The 25509-nt window shown below is 37.8% G+C and overlaps 1 protein-coding gene across 1 annotated transcript in view; it reads left to right on the forward strand.

Moving 5' to 3' along the window:
* Positions 1-4240: 4240 nt before the first annotated feature.
* Positions 4241-25509, forward strand: part of SLC44A1 (solute carrier family 44 (choline transporter), member 1) — a 67491-nt gene continuing 46222 nt past the window's right edge. The window contains exons 1-8 of the mRNA XM_006886908.1: positions 4241-4854; positions 6817-6906; positions 10161-10300; positions 14682-14868; positions 16810-16975; positions 17538-17694; positions 18405-18488; positions 21407-21544. Of these exons, the coding sequence (XP_006886970.1) occupies positions 4809-4854; positions 6817-6906; positions 10161-10300; positions 14682-14868; positions 16810-16975; positions 17538-17694; positions 18405-18488; positions 21407-21544 (1008 nt within the window). The 5' untranslated portion in view covers positions 4241-4808. The remainder of the gene's footprint in view (positions 4855-6816; positions 6907-10160; positions 10301-14681; positions 14869-16809; positions 16976-17537; positions 17695-18404; positions 18489-21406; positions 21545-25509) is intronic.

Consider the following 25509-nt stretch of genomic DNA (forward strand, 5'->3'; position numbering starts at 1 on the left):
GCCTGCTATTTGTTATTCATTAAGAACAGGTTTTAACCATCAGCTTGACTACATAGTTAATCAGCTTGTGTTCATTTTTAGACCTTCTAGTCTAGAGATGGCAGGTTTTTAAATGGTGTAGATTGAATTACAGGGAAAGAGATTATTCTTTTGCTCTAATTCTTTGAAGGGTACTTCTCAAAATAATCTTTCTGATCTGCCAAATGTTCACTTATAGTATAAAAATGACTTGGAAGGGTAAATTTATAGCAGCTATTACTAGAATTTTGTCCTAAAAATATGTATCTATGAAAGATTAGACTTTTGAGAATACACTCCTTCCATTCACATCACCTGTCTTCATTGTAAGTTTAAAAAGTAGGATAACACATAAAGTCCTCAGTCAAAAAGGACAAATACTGCATAACACCACTGTTATAAAGGAGGTCTAATGTGAGGGCTTGGGAGAATAGGATATGAGTGGATAGATAAATGAACATTGTACTGGAATAGATGAAGGAAAGAATTATTTAGGAGGAATATATGATTAGGCATTATATGTACAGCAATAGCCTAGAATAAGAGGTACATTGCAAAGAGGACTGAGGGGGAGGGAGGTAATTGTGCAATAATGAATGCTTAAAAAAAACACCAAAAAAAGTGAACTGAGGGAAGGGGAGGGAGTAAAATGTTCATCAATGAATGAATGAAAATCTAACTTTTCTGTAAACTTATATTAAAATTATAATTAAAATGAATTTTATTTAAAAAGTAGAAAAACACTAAATGATACTGTTATGCTACTTCTGTATGGTTCATTTAAAATTGTTGTTTTACATGTGAGCCCTTTTTTTATTTCTAACATGGAAAGAAAGTTACAGATTAATTTTACTTCTACCTTTTAGGTAAGAGAGAAACTGAGATATAGCCACGGTGTGACATGCAACTATATAGTCACCTGGGTCTTTTTTACCCCACTCTCACTCCTCTTTCCATTGTCACAGGCTCCACTCTCTTTTGGAAATGTGGACATATTTTTCCTTGAGTATAAAAATACAGCTTCCTACTAGGATATAGGAGATGTGGTGTTGCCTTCTCCGGTCCAGGATAAAGTTCACCTTAGCAGACAGGAAAAAGGAGATACAAATGGGAAAAAAACAGAGCCAAGAAAACAAGAATAAAATACCAATGTCCTTTCTCTGTGGCATAGTCAGTAGGAATCTACAGTGCTAACCCCAAGACTGCACCTCTCTGTTCAAATCCGCCAGCTGCTCTGCAGTAGAAGAATGAGCAGTCTCCTGCTATGCTGTTCACAGCCTCTGCAATCCACTGGAGGGTCAGCTGTAAAGAGAGTTTTGACTCCGTGTCTACAGGTTCATTTGATGTTTAGGATAGCTATACTTTAGATTCAAAGTTGAAGTCAAAAGAGTTAAAAAGAGGCCATATCTGAGAGGGTAGGATAATAAATAAAGAGAATGAAGGTACAGTTAGTTGTGCACCAGAAAGGACATTAGTTCAGAAGGAAAGAAAACGAGGGTTATAGATAGAAGTAGGATTAGAAGAGTTCTTAGGCAGGGACTTCTGGCAGGGAGAGAACAGAGATAGCGTCAGAAGAGAAACATTTTATAGGATGGACCAAAATTGTCAACATTAAGGTTTCTGTCCCAAATCAGTCTCTACTGAGTTAGGAACTCAATATCAGTTTTAAATTATTCCCTTAGAAATACTGTAATATTTCAAGGGAGCTCTGGTGACAAGAAGCCGCACTGCAATCACAGAGGTATCCGGTTCGAATCCACCAGATGCTCTGCAGGAGAAGGAGGGACAATCTCCTCCTGTACCAGTCAGATCCAATTTGATGGTATACACACAAAAAATAATAAAATTCAAAAATTTTTTAAAATATTGTAATATTTCTAAATAATAGCAAATATCCTGCAATTTATTTTTAATTTGCCTGTAATTCATACAGTGTTCAAAATGCTCTGAATTTCTTCAATTCCTGGTAAAATATCAAATCGGATGCCATTAACTTTCAGTAACACTATTTTGGAGAGCTGTGCATAAATATTTATTCAGGTACATACAAAAACAAATCTTAACACAATAAAATGTTTCTTTTCTGTTGGTTTATTTTTTTTTCCACACCAGATGTTTCCCATTTCCTTTATCCACCCCTCCTCCTCCCATCAGATAATGTGACCCCCTGCCCATCATCACCTCTCTGCTCCTATCCCCTCCCCCTTGAACCTTCAAATACATTTTACTAGTTATCTTTCTATTTCTACAATAATGGCCTTATATAGTATTTGTCCTTATGGAACTGAGTTAATTCACTTAGCATAAAGCTCTCCTGTCCTTCCCAGGTTTGATTGTGATTTTCAAAATCATTGCTCACACAAATCTTTTAAATGCATATTGATACCAGATTGCTGCATTGTCACTTTCAAATGTATTTCACTAGATCTGTTAAAATGACATTACTTTACTGCTCTACTAAGGATGGCAGCCTGAGAGGTACTGCTTGTTATTAATCCCAGGGATTCTCATTTGCTAGCTTTCAAGGAAAAAAACTATTCTTAGTTGGAAAAAAAAATATTAATTTTCATGGAAGGAAACAAAGATAGTGTTTTGCTTCAGAGCATACAGAATGGGTTTGCCAACTGCCGAGAAGTTGGAATTTGATGCCCTACCATGTCAATATATTCCCAATAATCAAAATACATTTGCAACCAATAATCAGAAGACAGGTATTTCATAGCGGAAAAATCTTCTTTTAGCACCATAATTGACAAGCACGCAAAAAAATTTAGGATTCTTGTTAGTCATGGCTAAATTTTAACACAGCACTCACCTGTGTTCTTCCTGCCTGGGTACAACCCAAGCTTGCTTAGAACACTGAAGGAGTACTCACAATTCTGTTTACAAATTTCTCATTGATAAGATGCACGCTGTCCTCTGAAATTGGAAGCAGGAGTGACATCCACCTCCTAAACAACATTCATCTGGAAAAATCTATGAACTTTGATAAATGGCTATAGTTATAGAAAGGCTTCAGGGAGCTCTGGTGGCCTACTGACAACTGAAGGTGTGCAGTTCAAGGTCCCGAAGGCATGCACTTCGAGACTATCAACTGCTCCATGGGAGAAGGATGGGCAAGCTCCTCTCACGCAATTAACTGCCTCTGAAAACCTGCTGGAGGGTTACTTACACCTTAGTTCTGACTAGACGATACACAACAACAACAAATTTAAAAGGCTTCAGGCCTTTTTTTCATAGGGATACTGAGTCATACTCAGCTCGATGGCAATCAACAATAGCATCCTCTGAAAAATTGTAATACAACCATTATAACAAACTTGATTTATGTCAAAGTTCAGGTACCATGTGTCCCAGCACAAGTAAAAGGTTTAGTGCCTAAAAGTCCGAGAGGGCCAATTAAGTAGTTTATTATTTTCTTTTTTTAACACAAATAATCTCATAGGAGTGAGCTCTGCTGATGTAGACCATCAAGAGTTGCACTGCTAACTCAAAGTCTGAGCCTCTGGTCAAATCCACCAGGACCTTCTTGGCAGAAACACGGGTAGTCTCCTCCCATGTGGTTTTCCAACCTTGGAGACCCAACAGAGGCTCAGTTAACAGCTCAGTTCAGCTGTGTGACCGTTCTAACTCAACATCAGTCAATTTTTTGGGTTTTAGGGTTTTTTAAATCTTTTTATAAATTTTATCTTGGTTTGCATACACAATTCTTAACACATTATGTTTCATACCTTCCTTCATTCACATTGTGTTTTTCCCATACATTGTGCCATCAATGAGTTTTTGAGAATGAGAATCTCATAGTAATAATAGTATATATGAAGAAGAAATAGTTCAGAAACCCTTGTCAATAGCAAATCAGAAATTTTTCACATTTTTTTATTCTTTTTCTGTTTAATTCATATGTATACATCTTTTGTGTGGAGGTACAATCATCATATTAGGTACAAATTTTATTTCCTATACTATTATGCCATAAATGTTTTTGTATTGTTATGTAGTATTTCTGTTATTGTTCTTAAATAGCTTCATATAAATGCTCTATGTTGATGTCTCGGCATGACTAATTTATATGCAGAGTATTAAGTTCATACCCTAAAAACGTTTATTCTAAGGCTTTATGGGCTGTTCTGATAAAGGAAATACTCTACTAATGGTGACACATTAAGTAAAAGCATGTTGGTTTTGTTTTGGTTGTTTTTTGTTGTGTTTGTTTATTTTTTTTTAATTTTCAAATCGCTTATGGCAAAATTTATTTTCAGTTGAATTAAGTATATGTTTGTAAATCTTGTCATCACCCCTTGACTGATAGATGTATAGGCCACAGAGTTTAAGTGTCTGGTTTTGCTTTTGGTGGTTATGTGTGTGTGTGTGTGTGTGTGTGTGTGTGTGTGTGTGTGTCTCTTTTCAGACGGGGAGGGTAATGTCTTCTGTTGGGACGTGTGCACTCCACCCTCATGGTAAGGCTTGTGGGAAGATCTGCATCCCTGCCCATTACGGTCATCCTCATAGCATCTAGCGCCTCACAGCTCTTAGTGCCCATAGTGACGTGTGGAGGGTGGAGTGTATTGCAACCATTATCCACCTTCCATTTGTGTGTTTGATGTGGCATTTATATTACGTAGGAGTAATTTTTTTTCTGATTTTTTTTTTCTTGTGTCACCAGTGCACCTATTCCATTCTTCCATCGCTGTGCTCCTGTGAACATTTCCTGCTATGCCAAGTTTGCAGAGGCCCTGATCACCTTTGTCAGTGACAATAGTGTCTTACACAGGCTGATTAGTGGAGTAATGACCAGCAAAGAAATTATATTGGGACTTTGCTTGTTATCACTAGGTAATTGTTTTTCTCATTATTAGCTGTTACATAGTACTGCAGTCAACAACTGTTCTTTTAGCCAAAATATGAATACAGCTGGGGATACTTGTAAAATGTTTGTCTTCCCAAAGTAAAAGAATGGTTTCAGATTATAGAAAGTTATAAATATGTGTATATGTAAATATATATATATATATATATTTATCTATCTGAAACACATTTTCTTTCTCTCTTTGGAGAAAACTGGGTGGTTTTCCAAACTTTAACTATGATATCTAGCTATGAGTACCTTTCATGTGAAAACAAGAGGCTGCTTTTTATGAATCAGCGGCTGTCCCCTTTTAGTTATTATTCCAAAAATTATACTTGCTTACAAAAGAGGCCACATAATTATGTGTAAATATATATGTAATATATACTCCCTTTTAAGAACATAGGTGTCAGACAGATTAATTTTGAAGGATGTGCTTCCCTCTCCCTTTTGTTTGTCATTGAAAAATTCATAGCATCACTATTTTGCTGCGAAATTAGTAACTATATACTTATTAGTCATGGCGTTTTCTCATCGACAAATAGATAGCATTTCCTTTTTAAGATCTAACTTCCCAATAGTGTCCAGGCACTGTATATAGTCATACCAGAATTTATGGACCTTCTTATTTGGGGGAAGTCAACTATACTATGGAACAATTATTATATAAGTGAAATTCATATGTATGCCTGTTAATAGCAATTACAGTCATTGAGAAGATACAAGCTGTATTTCTATCTTTCCTGTCATTAGAGAGTATTTTCTTTTTGCTTAGGTAGTACTTGACTCAATTGAAATAATCCTGTCCATATGAAAATCTATTTCTGTGATATTTGAAAAGCTCCCATCTGTTTTTGGTTCCTGTACATTTATTGCAAAAGTGAGTACCTTAATATAATGTTATCTAGACACAGATCCCAACCATGTATTTGGCTTTGCAAATGGCCCAAAGACATTGGACGATTAATATAGCTTTATATAAAAATTAGTTGGTTTCTGAAATAGTAATAGTAATAAAAAAAAATTCCCAACCTTCAAAGTAGTGATAATGGTGTTAGATATTAGGCCACTATTGTTTTCTTTTTTTCTCAAAAGAATGGCTTCTTTATCCATTTGTTTGTGAAACAGGCCATCAGATAATTAAAGATGAGTAAATTGTGATTTCAGAAATATCCTTTCATGCAAAGGATAACTTCTCCACATTACTCCCCCTCCTTCCTTTTCTCTGTGATTTTTTCACTGCATATCTCAACAAATTGGTATTTAGCAGGGAGCAAGTAAAGGAACTAGCTGGCTTAGCAGCTAAAGCTAAAATCTGCTTCTTTATAAGGAAGCAGTTTTCAGTTAGGACCCCAGTTGAGAAATAAGGTCAAAGGAATCTCAGCCTTAGTAAATTTTCTGGTATTAATTAATCCATAGTATCAGACCCATTTTGGAGGAGAATCAACCAGAAAAAGATAAAAATGCAATCTAACTTGTTGATTGGCCACTAGAGAAGTTACTCCTGAAATTCATAGATGACTCAAGGAGGTGTTGCACCTAATTCAATTGATCTCTCTCCAGATTGTAGTATTTTTCTTTTCACCAACATGACATGTCACGATACACATTTTGTGCATTTGCATGTGAGTTCTGACATCTTCCGTGGTGAATCCACAACAGTCCTGTGCTGTTTTTGAGTCACCATCTGCATTTGCATGCTTTTTCTTTTCTGTCATTGAAAAAACCCGCACAGTTTGGTGTCTTCGGTTTTGAGTGATGTTCTTCAAATGGCACAATTAGTAAAGTTGAAATGTGGAGGCATCCAGTTTTAAATTATAGTCATGAGCTAGCCAATAGCAAGACATTATTTCCCTGAGGGAAAAACAACAGTTGTAAGACTTTTTCGGTTGTGCTTTCCTATGTGTTCAATTAACACTCTTTGTGTTCTTTGTGTATTCCCCCTGCAGTCCTGTCAATGATTTTGATGGTGATCATCAGGTACATATCAAGAGTGCTTGTCTGGATTGTCACAATTCTGGTCATACTGGGGTCACTTGGTAAGTGGCATAATTCTTTGGGTTTTTTTAGTAATTAAAAATGGTGATTAAGGTTTGCTTATAATATTCCTTCAATTCAGGACTCCTGAATGATTTTAACTAATTTTATTCTAATATGACCTGTAAATTAACTTTTAAACTAGAAAAAAGACTGGTAAGTAGATTACGTTGAAATCACTAAGAGATTACTAACTCAAATAAAATGAAGAGGTTACTGGAATTTGGGATTAAGATTAGTAGAGATATTTCTCAAAGAAGCTAGTTTGTTTTTCTCATATCAGTTCTGGGGTAGCAGCCCTAGAGGAAAAACAATATTTGAGGCTGTGGTCTGCTTCTTGCTTGCTCTTTTTTTATCTTGATTCTTCCGTGATCCCTGAAGGGCAAGTCAAGAAACTCTTTCTTGTTATCTTGCACTTTTTATGGCCTGAGTCGACATTCCAAGGTAGCTCTTCCTTCTGGTTTAAAATTAAAATGGTTTTTGCTGTAATAATTTGTGAGGTGGGTGACTGTGTGCTTGAATTTTTTTTTAATTCTGTTTACATTGTATTTTGCTTTTCCATTTGTGATGAAAACTTCAGGGTGTGTGGGTGTGTGTGCAAGTGTGTAGGTTCACTTTTCTTTCCAGTTATAAATGTGTCACCTGCTCTAGATAGAAAATAAAAATATAAAGAGGAATTTTTTTAAGTGCTATTTTCACTTGTTATATACTTTCTGTAAATGTTTTTGTTTACTCTTGGCTTAAAAGGTTTCATCATTTACTGCCTCACTGTTGTGATACAGGGTTTAGACTTTAATGTTACTCACACACACGTAAACACATATGCATGCGTATAGTCTCACTTTGTTTTTTCCTATTTTCACTATATTGACTATATTATTTTTGCTCTGGTTAGATGGTATGTAGTGTATATCTTTACTTTTACAATTGTTAAAATACTTTTTTTTTAAAAAAAAGCATGTTCTTTTTTAAAAACCTAGCATTCACTATTATTAAATTCTAAAATGTATTGGTATATATTGCTAGTCCCTGACTTCCTTTACATTCTTTTTGACTCCTGGGACACAAAAAACCAGCCAACATTTTCAGCATCTCAGGTTTGTTGAGAGCTGCTCACCCAGGTACAGTATGTGCTGCCATCTGGTGGGAACATGTGTAACTGTGTGAATCTGAAGAAACTGACCTCTTGCCACCAATGACAACAGTTCACTTGGGATATATGTGCCTCACATAATTGTTTCATATATTCCCTTAAAAAGTATTTTCCCTTTATTTCGGTTGCCTTCCATTACTGAAAATACATTTTTTGTTGTTGTTGTGTGTCATCAAGTCAGAACCACCCCATAGCTGACTGTCCAGTGGGTTTTCAGAGGCAGTAAAGCCTTTGGGAAGAGATGCCCATCCTTCTCCTGTGAAATAGCTGGTAGATTCAAACCACATGCCTTTGGGATTTCAGTGAAGTTTCTTACCACTTAACAGAAAATTTAGAGCAAAATCTGACTTGATTATGAAAGGTTTAATTTATCCTACACTTTTCTTTCTGTATTCCCTCTGCCGTGACCTCATTAAGACTTTGTTAAATAATGTGTACTTGGTTGCAAAGTTATTAGATTAAAGGTATTCACATACTCTTATCTTCATTTTAAAAGTTTTATTTTTGTCTTCAAATTTTATAAATATATGTATACCTATATCTGTTTTCCTATAACTAGTTTTAATGAAAACTGTTGATCATTTCCCTATAAAACTCTATTCTTGAATTCTTAATTTTAGTTTTTGTTGACAGGAATGCAAATTCAAAAATTTTTTCTAAGTCTGTGGCTTTTGGCATTTTACTTAGTCTTCCTAAATTTCAACTTTATCATTTGTAAAGCCTCACTAATAATATCCACTTAGGAGTGTTGAAGGGGCCGTGGGGGCCCAGCCTGTGGGGAGTGGTGCTGCTACACCAGAGGCAGCACCCCCTAGCAGTTCAAATCTACCAACACCTCATAGGAGAGGGATGGGTGGTTCCCTCCTATGCTGTTTACAGCTCCCTGGAAACCCACCGGAGGGTCTACTAGTAGTTGGTTTTGACTTGTTGTCGATAAGTGAGTGAGTGAATAGTAGTAAGGCAATTTAATGGCAAGAAGCTGTGCTGCAATCCCGAAGGCAAATGGATCAAATCCACTAGCTTCCCTGTGGGAAAAAGGTGGACATTCTCCTCCCATATGATTAACTGTCTCGAAAACCTACCAAAGGGTCAGCTATGTGTCGGTTCCAACTTGACCATACACAACAACAACAATCATAGCAAGTTACATTTATCATATGCGTAACAGTCACTGACACAAATTGAAATGCTTATTATTTAATATGTACTGTGGCCCTTGTCAACATCCTTTTCAGTGCTGTCATTAAATTTTATTTTTATTTATCATGAACTTCAGCCTTTCTTTCATGACTATTTTTTCCTGTTTGAGAGAATATATATATATATATATTTTGAAAGGATATTAAGTCCTTTGCTAAATAGTTGTCTTATACTGGCAAGATTTCAAGCTGGAAATATTCCCATTGCTCTGCAATGTTTTTCTTACCCTCCTGGTTTGTTTTAGTTTGTTTATTCATCTTCAAAAGAAAGAGAATCCATACTCAGTATTTGCTAACAGAGTAGATATGGAATTGCCCACTGACTCCATTCACTCGGTACTTGAATGCAGATGGAGTTTATGTTGTTGTGGTAGGCTCATCTTAGAGTATTATTTCCCAGACATTAGTCTAATCCACCTACACACACACCTCTATTCTGAATCTTCATCTCTCAACCATGAAGGAAAGACCTGCTAGACCCTGTCGTATGAACTAGCCCCAGCTAACCCTCAACTCATATTCCTACTACTCTCTGTGACCCTTATTTGCTTCCCCAGTTTAAACAGGTACTGAGGCTCTCACCGTGAACAGTTCTTCTCAGAGGTCTTGAAAGAGTATGTTTGTGTTGTTCTTTCTCAGCTTCAGACTCCATAATAAATAAACTTGGAGGAAGTTTATTTTGTACCTGGAAAGGTTTGTAGGTACCCAGTGTGGAAGATAAGAGGATAATTGACGATCTTGATATGCTGGCGAAAAAGCTTTCACATACTTTCCGTCCATCTCCTTTTCACGTAACCTGTCGTTCCTGAGACCCTACAGATATGTAGAAAGAGTCCAGAAAATTGAAGGTGTGTTTCACACATTTCCTCGTGTTAATTAGCACTATTTTTTTTTTTCTTTCCAGGCGGCACCGGTGTTCTGTGGTGGTTGTATGCTAAGCAAAGACGATCTCCCAAAGAAATGGTTCTCCCTGAGCAACTCCAGATAGCGGAAGACAACCTTCGAGCCCTGCTTATCTATGCCATTTCAGCGACAGTCTTCACTGTGAGTACACGTGGCTGTATCTCTTTCCACTTTTGGATCTTGCTTACAGGAGCTTACTCATGGGGCATACCGATGCTGCAGGCTTTCATCTGTGCATGTAGGGTTCTGTGAGCTGGAGCCGACTTGACGACACCTAACAACAGCAGCAACATGAGTGAAGCAAAAACTCACCTCTAACATTTGCATTCCTAAAATAAAAGCTGTGGCTCACAGGGTTTGAAGCACTAAAATGTCCTCAGAAGACTTCTTTAATAGAAGAACGCTATTTGGTACAGGCTCATTAATGCATCTGCAGGAAGGTGCAGGCAGAACCATCTCAGGATCAAGAACCAATGATAATAGAGGAAAGAAGTTCAGGCTGCCCTGGAGTCATTGACAAATAAAGAATATGGCCCCAGGAATTGATGGAAAAACGGATTGATGTGTTTAACAAACAGCTACAGCCCGAGACTTGCTCACTAGGCTGTGCCAAGAAATTTAGAAAACTACTACCAGGCCAACTGACTGGTTGAGATCCATATTTGTTCCCATTCCCAAAAAGATGATCCAACAGAATGTGGAAATTATCCAACAATATCACTAATATTGCATGCACATAAAATGTTGCTGGAGATTGGAAAAAATTTACTAGAACAGTGCATTGACAGAGAACTACCAGAAATTCAAGCTGGATTTAGAAGAGGCTGTCACACCAGTGCAAAGAAGAAGACCCTCAATGAGATGGATTGATTCAGTGACTAAGGTAAAGGGTATAGGTGTATCAGAGACAATAAGATTGGCACAGGATAGAGCCGTGTTTAGGGATGTTGTACATAGGGTTGCTATGAGTAACAGGTGACTTGATAACAACAACAGTGGCACCGGGGTTATCATTATTGATGTCAGATGGATTTTGGCTAAAAACAGGATACCAGAAGGATGTCTATTTGTGTTTTATTGATTATGAAAAGGAGTTGATTATGTGGATCATAGCAAATTATGGCTAACATTAAGAGAGGTGGAAATCCCAGAACACTTCACAGTGTTCATGGGAAAACTAGACCAAGAAGCTATTGTCTGAATAGAACAAGGGAATACTGCATGGTTTAAAATCAAGAAAGGTGTATTTCAAGGCTATGTACTTTCTTCATACCTGTTCAGTATGTGTAATTAGCAGATAATTGGAGAAGCTGGGTTTTATGAAGAAGACCCTAGCATTAGGGTTAGTGGAATTTATCAACTACTGGCGTTAGGCAGATGACATAGCCTTGCTTGCTGAAAGTGAGGAACATGTAAAACATTTGTTGCAAAAGATCAAAAGCTACAGCCTTCAATATGGATCACATCTCAACATAAAGAAGGCAAAAATCCTCTCATTGTACCACTAGGTGGTGTCATGCTGGATGGAGAAGAATTTGAAATTGCCAAAACTTTATCTAACTTGGATCTACAATCAACACTCTTAGTTCCAACAGTTAAGAAATAAAAAGAAGTGTTGCACTGGGAAAACTTGATGTCAAGGACCTCTCCAGAATACGGAAAAGTAATGACTTCAGTTTATTTTTTTTTGTGTGTGTACCATCAAATCAGATCTGACTGGTATAGGAGGAGATTGCCTTTTCTTCTCCAGCTGAGCATCTGGTGATTACAAACCACATACCTCTGGGACTGCAGTGCAGTTTCTTGCCACTAGGCCACCAGAGCTCATGACTTAAGTATAAAGACAAGGGTGAGCCTGATCCAATCATCATGATATATTTTTTTAAATTTTGTATTTTATACTGATTTATTTACAAAGTTTGTATACATTGTTTTTCACACCAGATCGTTCCCATTTCCTTTAGCCACCCGTCCTCTACTGTGATCTTCTAAATTCTTGCAATGCATTTAAAAGTTGGATGATAACTAAGGATTACAGAGGAAGCATCTATGTCTTTGAGTAGTGAAGTTGGAGAAGAGTACTGAATATCCCATCAATTGCAGAAACAACAACAGATATGTCTTGAAAAAAGTGAAACCAGAGTTCTCTTGGGGGGCAGATTCTCTTGGGGGATGAAGTTTTGTCTCACGTACTTTAGGCATGTTGCTAGAAGAGGCTCTTTCTTGGAAAGTGACATCATACTTTGAAAGGTGGAAGATCAGAGAAAGAGAGGAAGACCCTCAACAAGACGGAGTGACATAGTAACCGTAGTAATGGCTCAAGAATATCATAGATGATGAGGATGGCATAGGGCACTGTTCAGATCCATCATGCATAAGGTTGTTATGAGTCATAATCTACTTGAGGGCACCTAACAATTGATAGGTGCTTGTAGATGCAATGCTTTGTTCTACTCTACCTGAGAATTGAGGAGTTTTTCTCTATAGAAAAAGTCTCTAGAATTTTTACCTATTCACTTACAGTCTATTATTAGATAATGAAAGCGCATTTCTTACTGGTATAAGGTGATTGTTGTTGTTCATTGCCGTTGAGTCGAGCATACCTCATAGTGACTCTATGAACAAAAGGCCTGAAGCCTTTCTATAACTATCATCATTTATCAAAGTTCATAGAGTTTCCAGAGGCATGCTGTTTAGGAGGTGGATGCCATTCCTACCTCCAAATAAAGTGATAGAACCACTTTTTTAAAACAGGAAATGGTCTCTTTTCTATAGAAAACTATTAAGAGATAGGATATTTTATATGCCACTTTCTTGTTCATTGCTTATTTTCCCTTCAAACTGTTATACTTAACAATATAATTCTTTTTAAAATCTATAGATGAAGTTCACACTCACTCACTATATAGTAAAATTAGTAATTAGCCTGTGGCTCATAATCTACATTTCTGTCTTGGTTATCTTGGTTATCTTTATCCTAGGTCTGCTCTATCCATTTGCTGTACAGAGATAATCTCATGGTTGCTCTGATGCCAAACACTGTGACACAGATGTGTCAGATGCACTAATGGTTACCCGTGGTGGACAGCATTTGGTGGAGCTCCCCAATTAAAACAAGCTTGGAAGCAGGAGTGGCACCCACTTCCAAAATAGCTTGCCTCCAAAACTCTATGAGCTTGGAGAAACGATGAAAGTTGTACAGGTGTTCAGGTCTTTGATTCATAGGGTCACTATGAGTCATCTATGACTCGACAACACTTAAAAACAGCAACAGTCCATTTCTAGGACCATTCTCAAGCTTATTGAGCATTAGAAACAATAGTAAAACCAGCTACTTAAGACTACTGAGGCAAAAAATATTTGTTAGTTATTGTTGTTGTTGTTAAGTGCCATCGAGTCGCAGGCAACTCATAGCGACCCTATGGCTGTGATCCTTTGGCCAGAGAGGATGGTGCTGTGTATGTGGGAGTTGTGTTGTGTTGTGGCGGTCTCTGGAGAAAGTTGACTCTGCCCCAGGAGCCAGGGAAGCCACGCTCGGCCTTGGGTTGAAGACAGAAGGGCTTCAAACCCAAAAGGGCCCTCGAGCCGCAGTCTTTCATTGTTTTTGTTCAGACATTCCTCTAGGTCATACAGCCCTGGTGTACAAGTTGCCATCCCGCAGTCACTTGTGGTTGCCGTGAGGCTGAACACTGTGACACGGATGTGTCAAATACGTTAATGGTTGGCTACCCAATGCGAACTGAGAGTGGGGTGGAGCTCCCCAATTGAACAAGCGTGGAAGGAGGAGTGGCATCCACTTCCATAATAGCTTGCCTCCGGAAACCCTATGAACTGGGAGAAAGGGTGTTAGTTACTACTCTGCAAAAATGTATTAATCGTTTTCTGAATACAATTCCTTGTGCCAGATTTTGGGGGATTCCAGGGGTGAACCTGGCATGAACCCTACTCTTTTTTTTAAAGCTTTATTCATGTTAATGAACATTTACAGGGATTTTGGATTTCCACTCGTTCATTGTTGCACTTTTCTCCCTGCCCCCCTTGCCCCTCCCCCCAGTTCTTCTCTTAAAGAGCTCTGGTCTGCTGGGGGACATGAGACACATATAATTGTCTTCAGTGCTTTTGTTATGATAATGTGTGGTCCATCCCCCTATTTCACAGAGTAGCAAGCATGTAACTACTAGAATTAATTGAGTTTTATCCCTATAGGATGTTAATCACAAATATCATGTTTTGATTGCTAATGAATGGAGAATTGAAAAATAGAAGACTTTCAGGATATAATAATACATTGAGAACTCCTTTTTATGTTTCATTTGAAAGAACAATCAGTACCCGTAATACGCAGTTGAAAGTGATAAGCACTGGAGAAATAACAGATTGACGATTTATCAAGATAGTGAAGGATGATGGTTCCAAGATTTCAAAATCAAAATTTATATTCCAAATTGCTCCCATTGTTTGAGTTCTGTTTTCACCACTTAATTTGTCACTGGACCTCACACCTTTTGTTCTCTCTTTGCAGGTTATCCTGTTCCTGATAATGTTAGTTATGCGCAAACGGGTTGCTCTCACCATTGCCTTGTTCCACGTGGCTGGCAAGGTCTTCATTCACTTGCCACTTCTAGTCTTCCAACCCTTTTGGACATTCTTTGCTCTTGTCCTGTTTTGGGTTTACTGGATCATGACACTTCTTTTTCTTGGCACAACTGGTAAGAAAATATATTACTTAGTTAAATATGCTTTGCATTAAAAAGTTTTTAAGACTTTGGAGAGAGTACTGAAGAGCAGTGATGTCAAGCTGGAGACTAAGGTGTGCCTGATCCATGCCATAGTTTTCACAATTGTGTGCTATGCATTGGAGAACTGGACAGTGACTAGGTATGACAGAAAGAGAATTGATGCCTTTGAGCTGTGGTGCTGGAGAAGAGTGTTGAATATATCATGGACGGCTAGGAGACCAAACAGGTTTGTCTTGGAGAGGGCGAAAGTGGGCTGCTCCTTGGAGGCAAGGATTCTGAAGCTTCATCTGACATACTTTGGGTATGTTGCAAGGACGGACCAATCCTTGGAGAGGGATATCATATTTGGGAGGGTGGAGGGGCAGCTCAAGAGAGGAAGACCCTCGATGAGATGGATTGATTCAGTGATTGGGGCAATGGGTGTAGGTGTGTCAGAGACAGTGAGGTTGGCACAGGATAGAAGCAGGGTTTAGGACTCTTGTACATAGGGTCTTTGTGAGTCATAAGTGTCTCAATGGCACATAACAACAACAACAGAGAGGTATGATTCTTTAGAAATTTTGTTGGCCAATACTCAGTAACTATCAGGACTAGTTGTTCTGGTAGTAACCAGTCTTCAACAACTTGTTCAGTAACTCATGATTTTCAGGCCTTCGTACCAGTGAGGGTCTAGATAAGGTAAGGCCTGAAATTCCATCCTATTTTTGATATAGTCATGAACATTTTAATCTAGTCTAAAAAAGAACTCATTTCTATGACACCACTGTGGAGTGGCCTCAAACCCCAGTTTCAGCCAAAGATTAACTAGTTTCGTTAGTATTTTTCGAGGTTAAAAATTATTAAATCCTAGAGTTCCTACTGATGAACTCATTCAGTTAGATTCCTACAATCACTTGTAACCAGAATCTGTAGCAAAAGATAGGCCTAATGGAATGAATTGTAAGGAGCAGCATTAAAGTAGTAAACATGACTTTGACCATTCAGTACATACTCACCCACTGAATATGGTACTCAGTTCTGTACTTAGCTAACGACTTAAGTCTGTGCTATTGGGTATCCTGGCGGGGCAGCAGGGGTGGTGGTGGGGAGGAGTAAAATCCAAACCGAAACTGAAAACTGATAATAAAGTATATTTTTTGTTGTTATATGCCGTCGAGTCACTTGCGACTCATAGCAACCCTATGTACAGTAGCCCTAAATCCTGCTCTATCCTGTGCCAACCTCACCATCTCTGACACACTTACTCCCACCACCCCAGTCACAGAATCGATCCATCTCATCGAGGGTCTTCCTCTCCTGCGCCGCCCCTCCACTCTCCCAAACATGATGTCCCTCTCCAAGGACCAGTCCCTCCTTGCAACATGCCCAAAGTATGTCAGACGAAGCTTCAGAATCCTTGACTCCAAGGAGCAGTCTGGATTCACCCTCTCCAGGACAAACCTGTTTGTTCTCCTAGCAGTCCATGGTATATTCAACACTCTTCTCCAGCATCACAGCTCAAAGGCATCAATTCTCTTTCTGTCATCCCGAATCACTGTCCAACTCTCCCATGCATAGCATGCAATTGAGAAGACTATAGCCGGATCAGGTGCACTTTAGTCTCCAGCTTGACGTCGTTTCTCTTCAGTACTCAAGAGAGGTCCTAATAGAGTAATTTCTATTAAAAAAAAAAGAAAAAGCCTTATATGATACTTATGAGGAAATAAAAATGCCCTATTGTACAATGTTTCATTTTGCAAGTTTTTCAAAAGATAGCTATTTTTACCAAAGACACTGGTGATCATCAAGTTTGGTAGGTGGTGAGAGGTGTTTATTCTTTGAAATTAGAATGGTTTCTTTTATTTGATAGCTGTATTTGTTTATTATACTTTATGTGCATCTTCTTCCCCCGCCTCCCTTGATTTGTTGTAGGCAGTGCTGTTCAGAATGAGCAAGGCTTTGTGGAGTTCAAAGTGTCCGGACCTCTCCAGTACATGTGGTGGTACCACGCAGTGGGACTGATTTGGATCAGTGAGTTCATTCTGGCTTGTCAGCAGATGACAGTCGCAGGAGCCGTGGTAACGTACTATTTCACTAGGTGAGAATTTGTACTGGTCAGAAAAACTCAAATTCACATTCATTGATGTGATCGTGTCCTGAGATTGGAGGGGAAGGAAATGGGACCAAGACTGCTAGGGTTTCATTTCTTGGAAGTGAATATCACAAAATATTGGTAATTCCAGCAGGTAGAAAAAGGAAAAGTTACTCATTTTATTCTTTCTACTTTTCTATAACTATCTTTTAAAAAGAAAAATCAGAACAGGAAGTCATGACACAAGAAGATTATATTTTGCATTTTCTGATTGTCCATTTAGCACCATAAGTATTCACTAAGCAGAGCTTTCAAAATACAGATTTATTTAAAATAAAGTATTAGAGCAGAAGAACCTCATGAAACTAACATAAAAAAATGCAGTATTACTTTTCTATGAGACAGATGTAGGTAGCAGTTATATTAGTTGTGCATTACTTTTCACTTTAGTCTTAAAATTCCATAAGATGATTAATGTGTCTCTTTGTTAGATTCTAAATGAATACTGTGTTTCTAGCTTTGTTTCAGCTTTTTTTTTAAACTATATTTTTGGTCATTTGAAAAATAGGGACAAAAGGAACTTGCCATTTACTCCCATTTTGGCATCAGTGAATCGCCTTATTCGTTATCACCTTGGTACTGTGGCAAAGGGATCGTTCATTATCACGTTAGTCAAAATTCCACGGATGATCCTTATGTATGTTCACAGTCAGCTCAAAGGGAAGGTAAGAGGAAAGTGCGTTTCTCTGCGTCTCGGTTTGCACACTCAGCTTTCACCTTTGCATGTACTAGAGCACTCAGTCCTCATAAGTCTGTAAAGTTGTGGGTGTTTTATTCAATCTTTACCAATTTCCAAAATTGGAGTCTCAGTCTTCCCCTTTGTCTTCCATTCATGCACATTGCTTTGGCAAAATCTATCCAATTTCTGGTTAACTAAAAATTTCCCCTGCTCTCCTTTCTCTGATTGAGATTCACACTCATACGTTCCTCAGAACCTTTTCTCCATCCTTGACTATGGAAATAACACGCATTTCAACATGGTTTAAAACCTCAAATGATGTCTCAGAAACCTTCCATGATTCTTGCCAAAAAATGTTCCTCTTTCTGTTCTTTAGTCTTACGGCTTATTATCTGTGTCTTGTTCTGATTCTGACTTTTTAGATGTTGAGTATGTTGTTTCTCCAACCTGATCATAAGTTCCTTAACGGTCTTAATATCCTTCACTGTTCTCATATTTGCAGTAGTTACTAATTAAATGTTAAATTGAACTGATTGAAAGCAATTCAGCCTTTACATTTTGAGGAGAAAAGGGATGGGATGGAGGCTTTGAAGGACAGATTGTATGTTGTTTTTTAAAAAATTTTTTTCTTTCTTTTTAATGTTTAGAGATCAGAATGATTTGTTGGTTTTAAATCTAATCCTGTTTCCTTTCTAGGAAAATGCCTGTGCTCGATGCATGCTGAAATCTTGCATTTGTTGCCTTTGGTGTCTTGAAAAGTGCCTAAATTATCTAAATCAGGTAAACTATTGAGAAAAACATATCTACCATTGACTATCTTCTTAAATTTTTTTAACCATTGACTTTTGAAGATCATTGTTTCTAACAGAAAGCAAATTATTATTTTCTTTAATAATATATACTGTATCTTGATCAAATCTATATATTTCAACCAAGTTCTTACTACTTTAAAATTAAAATATGTGCTTACCAAAGCCCATCATTTTGTTAATCTTCATTTTCATGCATACATTAACAAATATTAGGATTTTAATAATGAATTTTAAAAATATTGGAATTCCTCTTGCAAAAAAGACACTTAACTCCTTTTACTCTTTAATGCATACCTTTTTGTTTTCAGATTTTCCTAAAAAACAGTCCATTCCAGTCTTCATTCTTTAATGCTTTCTATGTGATTTGAAAGCTTTATATTAGTGAAAAGAGGTAGTGACAGATACCTTTTTGGCAACTCTCCATCATGTTCCAAAGCTAGTTTACACTTCATGGTGATTGGTTTTTGTTTGCTTGCTTAACTGGCATTTGTATGGGAAATGTTTTCTTTTTATTAAATTTTTTTAATTGTGATTTTAATGAAAGCTTACAGATAACTTGGATTTCCATTCATTCCTTGTTGCACATTTTCCTCTCTACTCAACCCCCATTTCGCTTTTTTTTAAAAAAAAAACATGTTCATTCAAAGGAACTGCTTAAAAGGAATATATGATTAGGCATTATGTACATGACGACAGTCCAGAATAAGACATGCATAGCAAAGTGGACTGGAGTAGGGAAAGAGGAAATGATGGAAAATATTTTCATAGTAAATGCTTTGTGAAGTTGAATAGAGGAACTGATGTTTACTGAAAGAATGGTTTGAGGGCAGCGATAGGGGTTTAAGTACTCTGCCCTTCAGTATCAGAGCTTCCCGGCTGCATTTTCTTATTACCCTTCTTCTTTCCTGAAAAATCAATCTTAATGTGTTGATGTCCTTATCTAAGAGATCAAAGATAAAAATTTACTTTCTGACCATTTACATCTGACTGAGGAGTAGAGTTCCACTTCTCATTTACTGCAGGATCTCCAAAGACTGACAGCCATCATATTGGGATAGTGCAGTTAGCCCTCCTGGGGTTTTCTGCCTACCGTTCGAAAGTAGATAGGAATTTTCATGAAAAAGATGCATTCTTAACAAGATTATTATGCTCTGTTTGGGTGTAAAGTTTAGAAGCTTACTTTTCAAATACTGAAACTTTTAGGAGTTTACTTTTCAATGCTTAATTCTTCCAATTGCATGGAATTTACTCATTTTGTCCCAGAACTATTTAGTGAATTACCATCCTTTCTCCTGTTGTGAAATGTCAACTTGCTAAATTCTCCTGTATCATGCTTGAGATTCAGGGCTTTCTTTTCAATATCATTGATCTAGATAAGTGCGACAGTATTTAATTGTTATGGTTTTACCATATATATCAAATATCTTAGGATATCTTTCTTATTTTTCTTATTAAAATTTTTCTTCTCTACATCCTTTTCTTTCCCTCCCATCTTTATAAAGTCAAGAAATGAAAAGACTAATAATAAATGCTCACATTCATTTAACACAATATGCCTCACATTTTACATGCAGTATCTCCTGTTTAGGGAGCTCTTGGTAGCTTAGTGGTAAGGAATTGCATTGCGAACACAAAAGTAACACTGGCTGCTCCACAGAAGGATGGGCATACCTCCTGTGCCATTTATTGCCTCTGAAAACTCCCTGGAGGGTCAGTTATGAGTTAGTTCTGACTCAGCAGTACTCAGCAACAACAGCTTCTCCTATTTAAGGTTCTGTTTTGTCTAAGACTCTTTGGAGAGGAGTTAACTATGCATTCATTTCATTTTGTATTATTTTCTTGCTATCCTTTTTTGTTGTCCCTCCTGAGAACAGCATGAAACTTGAAGTCAAAAGCCTGATGTAGTGGAAATAAATGAGTGAAGCGAGCAAGATCTCAGGCAATAGGGAGTGGTGAAGACTGTGATAAATTGGAGAGTTATCTCTCATCTAAGGTTATTTCTAAATTGTGATCAAAGAGGGTGGTCACTATCTATAGTATACTGTGCCATGTGAGCATTTACATATGCTGTTGTGTACTGTGGAGTCAGAACGGACCCTTAGCTGACCCTCCAGCAAGTTTTCAGAGGCAGTTAATTGCACAGGAGAAGATTGCCTATCCTTCTTCTGAGGAGGATGGATTTGAACTATGTGCCTTTCAGCTTGCAGTGCAGTTTCCTACACCTTGGCCACCAGAGCCCATGAATTTACATATAGTTTCTAGTTCTTCCAGTTTTCAGGGAAAACCAGAAGATTTGAGGTTCTGGTATCAGAAAAGAGCCATTACAAAATACTGGCCAGAAAACAGCTATGTACTGTAAAAATTGTGAGAAGTGACAGTGTAAGAGAAAGCCACCAGGGAAGAGATTGTGGGTCACAGATAAAACAGCCCAGTAATTTGATGGCATTTATTGTTAAAAGTAGGCATCTCATATGTATATCTGCAACTTTAAAAGGTCACTGAACTGGTTGTGATGTCTCACAGATATTCACAGTGATGAAGTTAAGGAAAGGTTAAATGATACTTGATGCACTAACACATGGAAGAAGTTCTTGGATAGTAGAAAGGGTGTGTGTGTGCCTGTGTGTGTTTATAAGTATCAGTGTATTTCAAACATCAAAACTACACCAATTAGAAAGCACCTTTTACTTACCAGATTTTTCCATTTTGTTTTTAAATAGCTCATATTTCTCTGTACTCTGTACTCGTTCTTAGTTTGTACCTCATCAAAGTTAAAAATTTAACTATGAAATCTTTTTAAAAGTCATGCTTTTATTACGGTTGATTTGTATCTCGACCAAACAAGATGGTTTTTTGATGAGAGTGATTGCTTTTATTTTCACACAGAATGCATACACAGCCACAGCTATCAACAGCACCAACTTCTGCACCTCAGCAAAGGATGCTTTTGTCATTCTGGTGGAGAATGCTTTGCGAGTGGCTGCCATCAACACAGTGGGGGATTTTATGCTCTTCCTAGGCAAGGTAAGATCAAGTATGTTTTCTGAGACACAAAGTCAATATTTTGCATATACATGTTAACTAAATTAATATTCATAGATCGAAACCAACTCAGAGCTGAGCCTGCAGCAGGTTTTCATAGGCCATGAATCTCATGGGAGGAGATTGCTCGACTTTTTCCTACGGAGCTGCTGGTGGATTCCAACTGCCTGCATTTGGGTTGACAGCACAACCGGCACCAGTGAGGCCACTTTATTGTTTCTAGCACTGTTTAGAGTGCTTTACATGCATTGTGCACGTTGAGTCCTCACAACAAATTTGTGACTTGTATTATTATCCTCATTTTACAAATAAGGAATCTGAGGCACAGAGATTATGTAATTTTCCCAATGTGGTAGTCTTTTTCACATTTCTTCACATGCATTTTGAATTGTAGAGTTAAGGTATAGTCCATATAGTGGTGGTCATTGTCGTTAGGTGCTGTCAAGTACGACTCATAGTGACCCAGTGAACAACAGATCTGAACTCTGCCTTACCTTGTGTTATTCTCACACTTCCTCACACATTAGAGCCCATTGTAGCAGTCACCACATCAGTCCACCTGGTCAAGGCTCTTCTCCTTCATCGACCCTCTACCTTTCCAAGCATCATGTTCCTTCATATAGTATATAGTGGTTAGATGTACTATATCTGTAAAAATATTACCTTCAACGGGACAGTCTGCATAACCAGTCTGTGCCTCAATTTGACTCATAAAATTGGAATAAGTATAGTAGCAAGCCTACCCCATTACCCCAGTAACTGTGTGAGTCCATCTCATCTTGGGTCTTCCTCTCCTGCACTGTCCCTCCATCCTTCCAAGCATGATGTCCTTCTCCAAGGACCGGGACCGGTCCCTCCTGACCATATGCCCAAAGTATGTGAGACGGAGCTTCAAAATTCTAGCCTCCAAGGAAGAATATTGTCTCACCCTCTCCGATACAGATGTGTTTGTTCTCTTAGCAGTCAGTCATAGCACAGAACATAATACTTACTTGTCTTGCCCTTTGTAAGACTTCACATTATGTCACACACGTTTTTCATATTGCTTTGATAGGTTTTATAAATACTTATTTATCATGATGGGTGGGTGGTATATGTGGACATTTTCTTAGGTTTGAACACTTAGACGTCTTTAAGCCACAATATTTTTAAAATGTTTTTGGAAAGAAAAAAGAGAGACATAGTGGCACTGAGTCACTTGAAATGAAGAGGTTTTTAGGCACTGTGATTCTAAAAGAACTAGGAATAAAACTGTAGAGATGATAAAGAAGGGCTGAAGGACTCTTGCACATTGAAGACAAATAGAGAAGCATGATCACTGAGAGCACTATGTGATCTTGGATTAGATGCTGGATTGAGGCAAAAAATAGCTACACGGGATGTTATTGGAGCAATTGACAAAATCAGATAATGAACTGTGTACTAGATAATAGTGCTGTGTCAGTGATACAGTACCTGATTTTGATTCCCATACTATGATTATGAAGAGAGTGCCTTATGGTTTTAGGAAGTATATTCTGAAGTGTTTTTAAATAAAAGCAGCACTTTTTTTGTTCCCCATAAACAAATTGTAGAGATAACCGTGGACACCTGAAGATAGAGTAAGGTTTCTTGAGACTTTGTCATAATCACTTGGGGTTTTCGTAAAATGTATATATCTAGGATTCATCCCACACCAACTAAGTCAGATTCTCTAGGGCTAAGGTCCAGGAATCTGTATTGTTCCTCAACTTCCCAAGGGTTTCCTGGCCTTTTCTATGGATCATCTCTATAAAGCCTTTCATTATGTTAGGGAGTCCTGAGGAGGTTTTACTTTCTTGGTTTTACTTCACTAATTCTTAAAATTGTTTCTCATGTGACATAATTTCGCACTGTCCATTGCACTGTCTTTGTTGTCTCAGGGTTTAATTTGTTGGAGTCACACCTTCTTTGCATAATTGCCATGGGTACTTCAAAGTAGTTTGACTTAGAGACAGTGCTGATAATATAAAGAGCCTCAGGCCAATATTAAGGTAGATATACAGAATTTGAAGGAGAGATAAGAAATAACCAATTTTCATATTGGAATCATCAAAGTAAAATAAAATGAAGACAATTAGTAATTTTTTTTTTAAATCATCCCAGAATGTTACTAAAAGAGATGATTTATAAATGTTACTACAAAAATTAAGGTGTCTGTCTTACAAAGTTATAGTAGACTAAAAGTTCCTCTTAAAAGCTTCAAAGATATCACTTCATAGGTTACTCAGTTTATCATTGAATATTTTATAGCATCAGTTTCAGATAATGGTGAATAGAAACTGTACTGGTGCTATAAACATTGAGAAACAAAGAACTCTCAGTCTGTCCTCAGCACTGGCTGAGAGAATATTGTTGTTCTAGATGACTATTATACAAAGCTGGAAGGAAGCCAGTTAAGATTGAGCCAAAATATGTCTTGGATTCCATATATAACTCATCACTGCTGTGTATCAGTCACTGTTGGAAGAGCTTTTGCCTGGAAAGATAGTGGGGTTAACAACCTAAAACCGTTACTGAGTGGGTGGTATCTGCTGTTCATTTCCTCTGTGACCTTAGACGAATCTGCTGTCACCTCTAAGCATTTTTCCAATCCATCATATTGTGAAGAATAGGAATTCCAGAACACTTAATTGTGCTCCTGTAAAAGCCATACACAGACCAAGAGGGCAATATTCAAACATAACATGGGGATACTGTGTTGCTTGCCATCAGGAAAAGTGTGCGTTGGGATTGTGTCCTTTCCCTACACTTACTCTAGTCTACATACTGAGCTAAGACACTGCACTATATGAGGAAGAATGTGGCAACAGGATTGGAGGAAGACTCATAACAAACATGTATGTGACACCGTGCTTGCTGAAAGTGAAAAGGATTTGCAGTACACAAAGAAGATCAAAGACTGCAGCCTTCAGTATGGTTTATACCTCTCATAAAGAAAATAGAATTCCCCACAACCAGACCAGTAATAAATGGTGAATAGAGAGGAGATTGAGGTTGTGAAGGATTTTATGTTACTTCTGCAGTCAGTGTCTAAGGGAGTAACAGTCAAGAAGTCACATGATACATGGCAGAGTCAAATCTGCTGCAAAAGGACCTTTTGAAAGAGTTGAAAAGCAAAATGTTACTTTGAGGACTGAGATGTGCCTGGCCCAAGCAGTGGTGTTTTCAGTTGCCTCACAGGCATGTGAAAGTAGAGGTCATGATGAAGAAGAGAACACTCAACAAGGATGGCTCTGATGACCAGCTGCAGCAGTGGGCTCCAGCGTGGAAGTGGCGGTGAGGAAGGTGCAGACCACACAGGGCTCTGTCCTGCTGGGTCTGGGGTCACTGTGAGTAGTAAGCAACTCAACTGGACCTAACAACAACAACAATATCAAGTGGGGATACTAACGTTTGCCATGCATCGTTCATAGCCTGAAATATAGCGTATTGAAAGAAGCAGTGAAGGGGAGCTCTGGTGACCTAGTGGCAAGGAGCTGCAACTACAATCCCAGAGGCGCACGGTTCGAATCCACCAGATGCTCTTCCGGGAAAGGAGGGATAATCTCCTCCTGTACCAGTCAGATCTGATTTGACGGTACACGCACACAAAAAAATTAAAAAAAAAAAAAAAGAAAGAAACTGAAAATTTCAAGTGTTGTATATGAGATGCTCAAGCATCAAGGTAGGTGGTTCTAGAAAAAGCAGATTGAGTACTTACTTGCTTTATATAGCACAGATTTTTTTGGCAACCTCTTTTTCAAAATTCAAACCTAGAATTTATAGGAAATCGTATAAAATACCCTGCATATTTTCTGAAATAACATGAAACAAAAGGTTTTACAGATAGAGATGTTTGTTACAGCATTACTTATATCTTAATATAATTCTCCAACAGTATGAGTATAGTTAAAAAAATTATACATCACCCACAAAATGAGATTATG

Source organism: Elephantulus edwardii, unplaced genomic scaffold, assembly GCF_000299155.1.
Source record: "Elephantulus edwardii isolate Elephantulus edwardi_28Jun2011 unplaced genomic scaffold, EleEdw1.0 scaffold00052, whole genome shotgun sequence".
Lineage (NCBI taxonomy): Eukaryota > Metazoa > Chordata > Mammalia > Macroscelidea > Macroscelididae > Elephantulus > Elephantulus edwardii.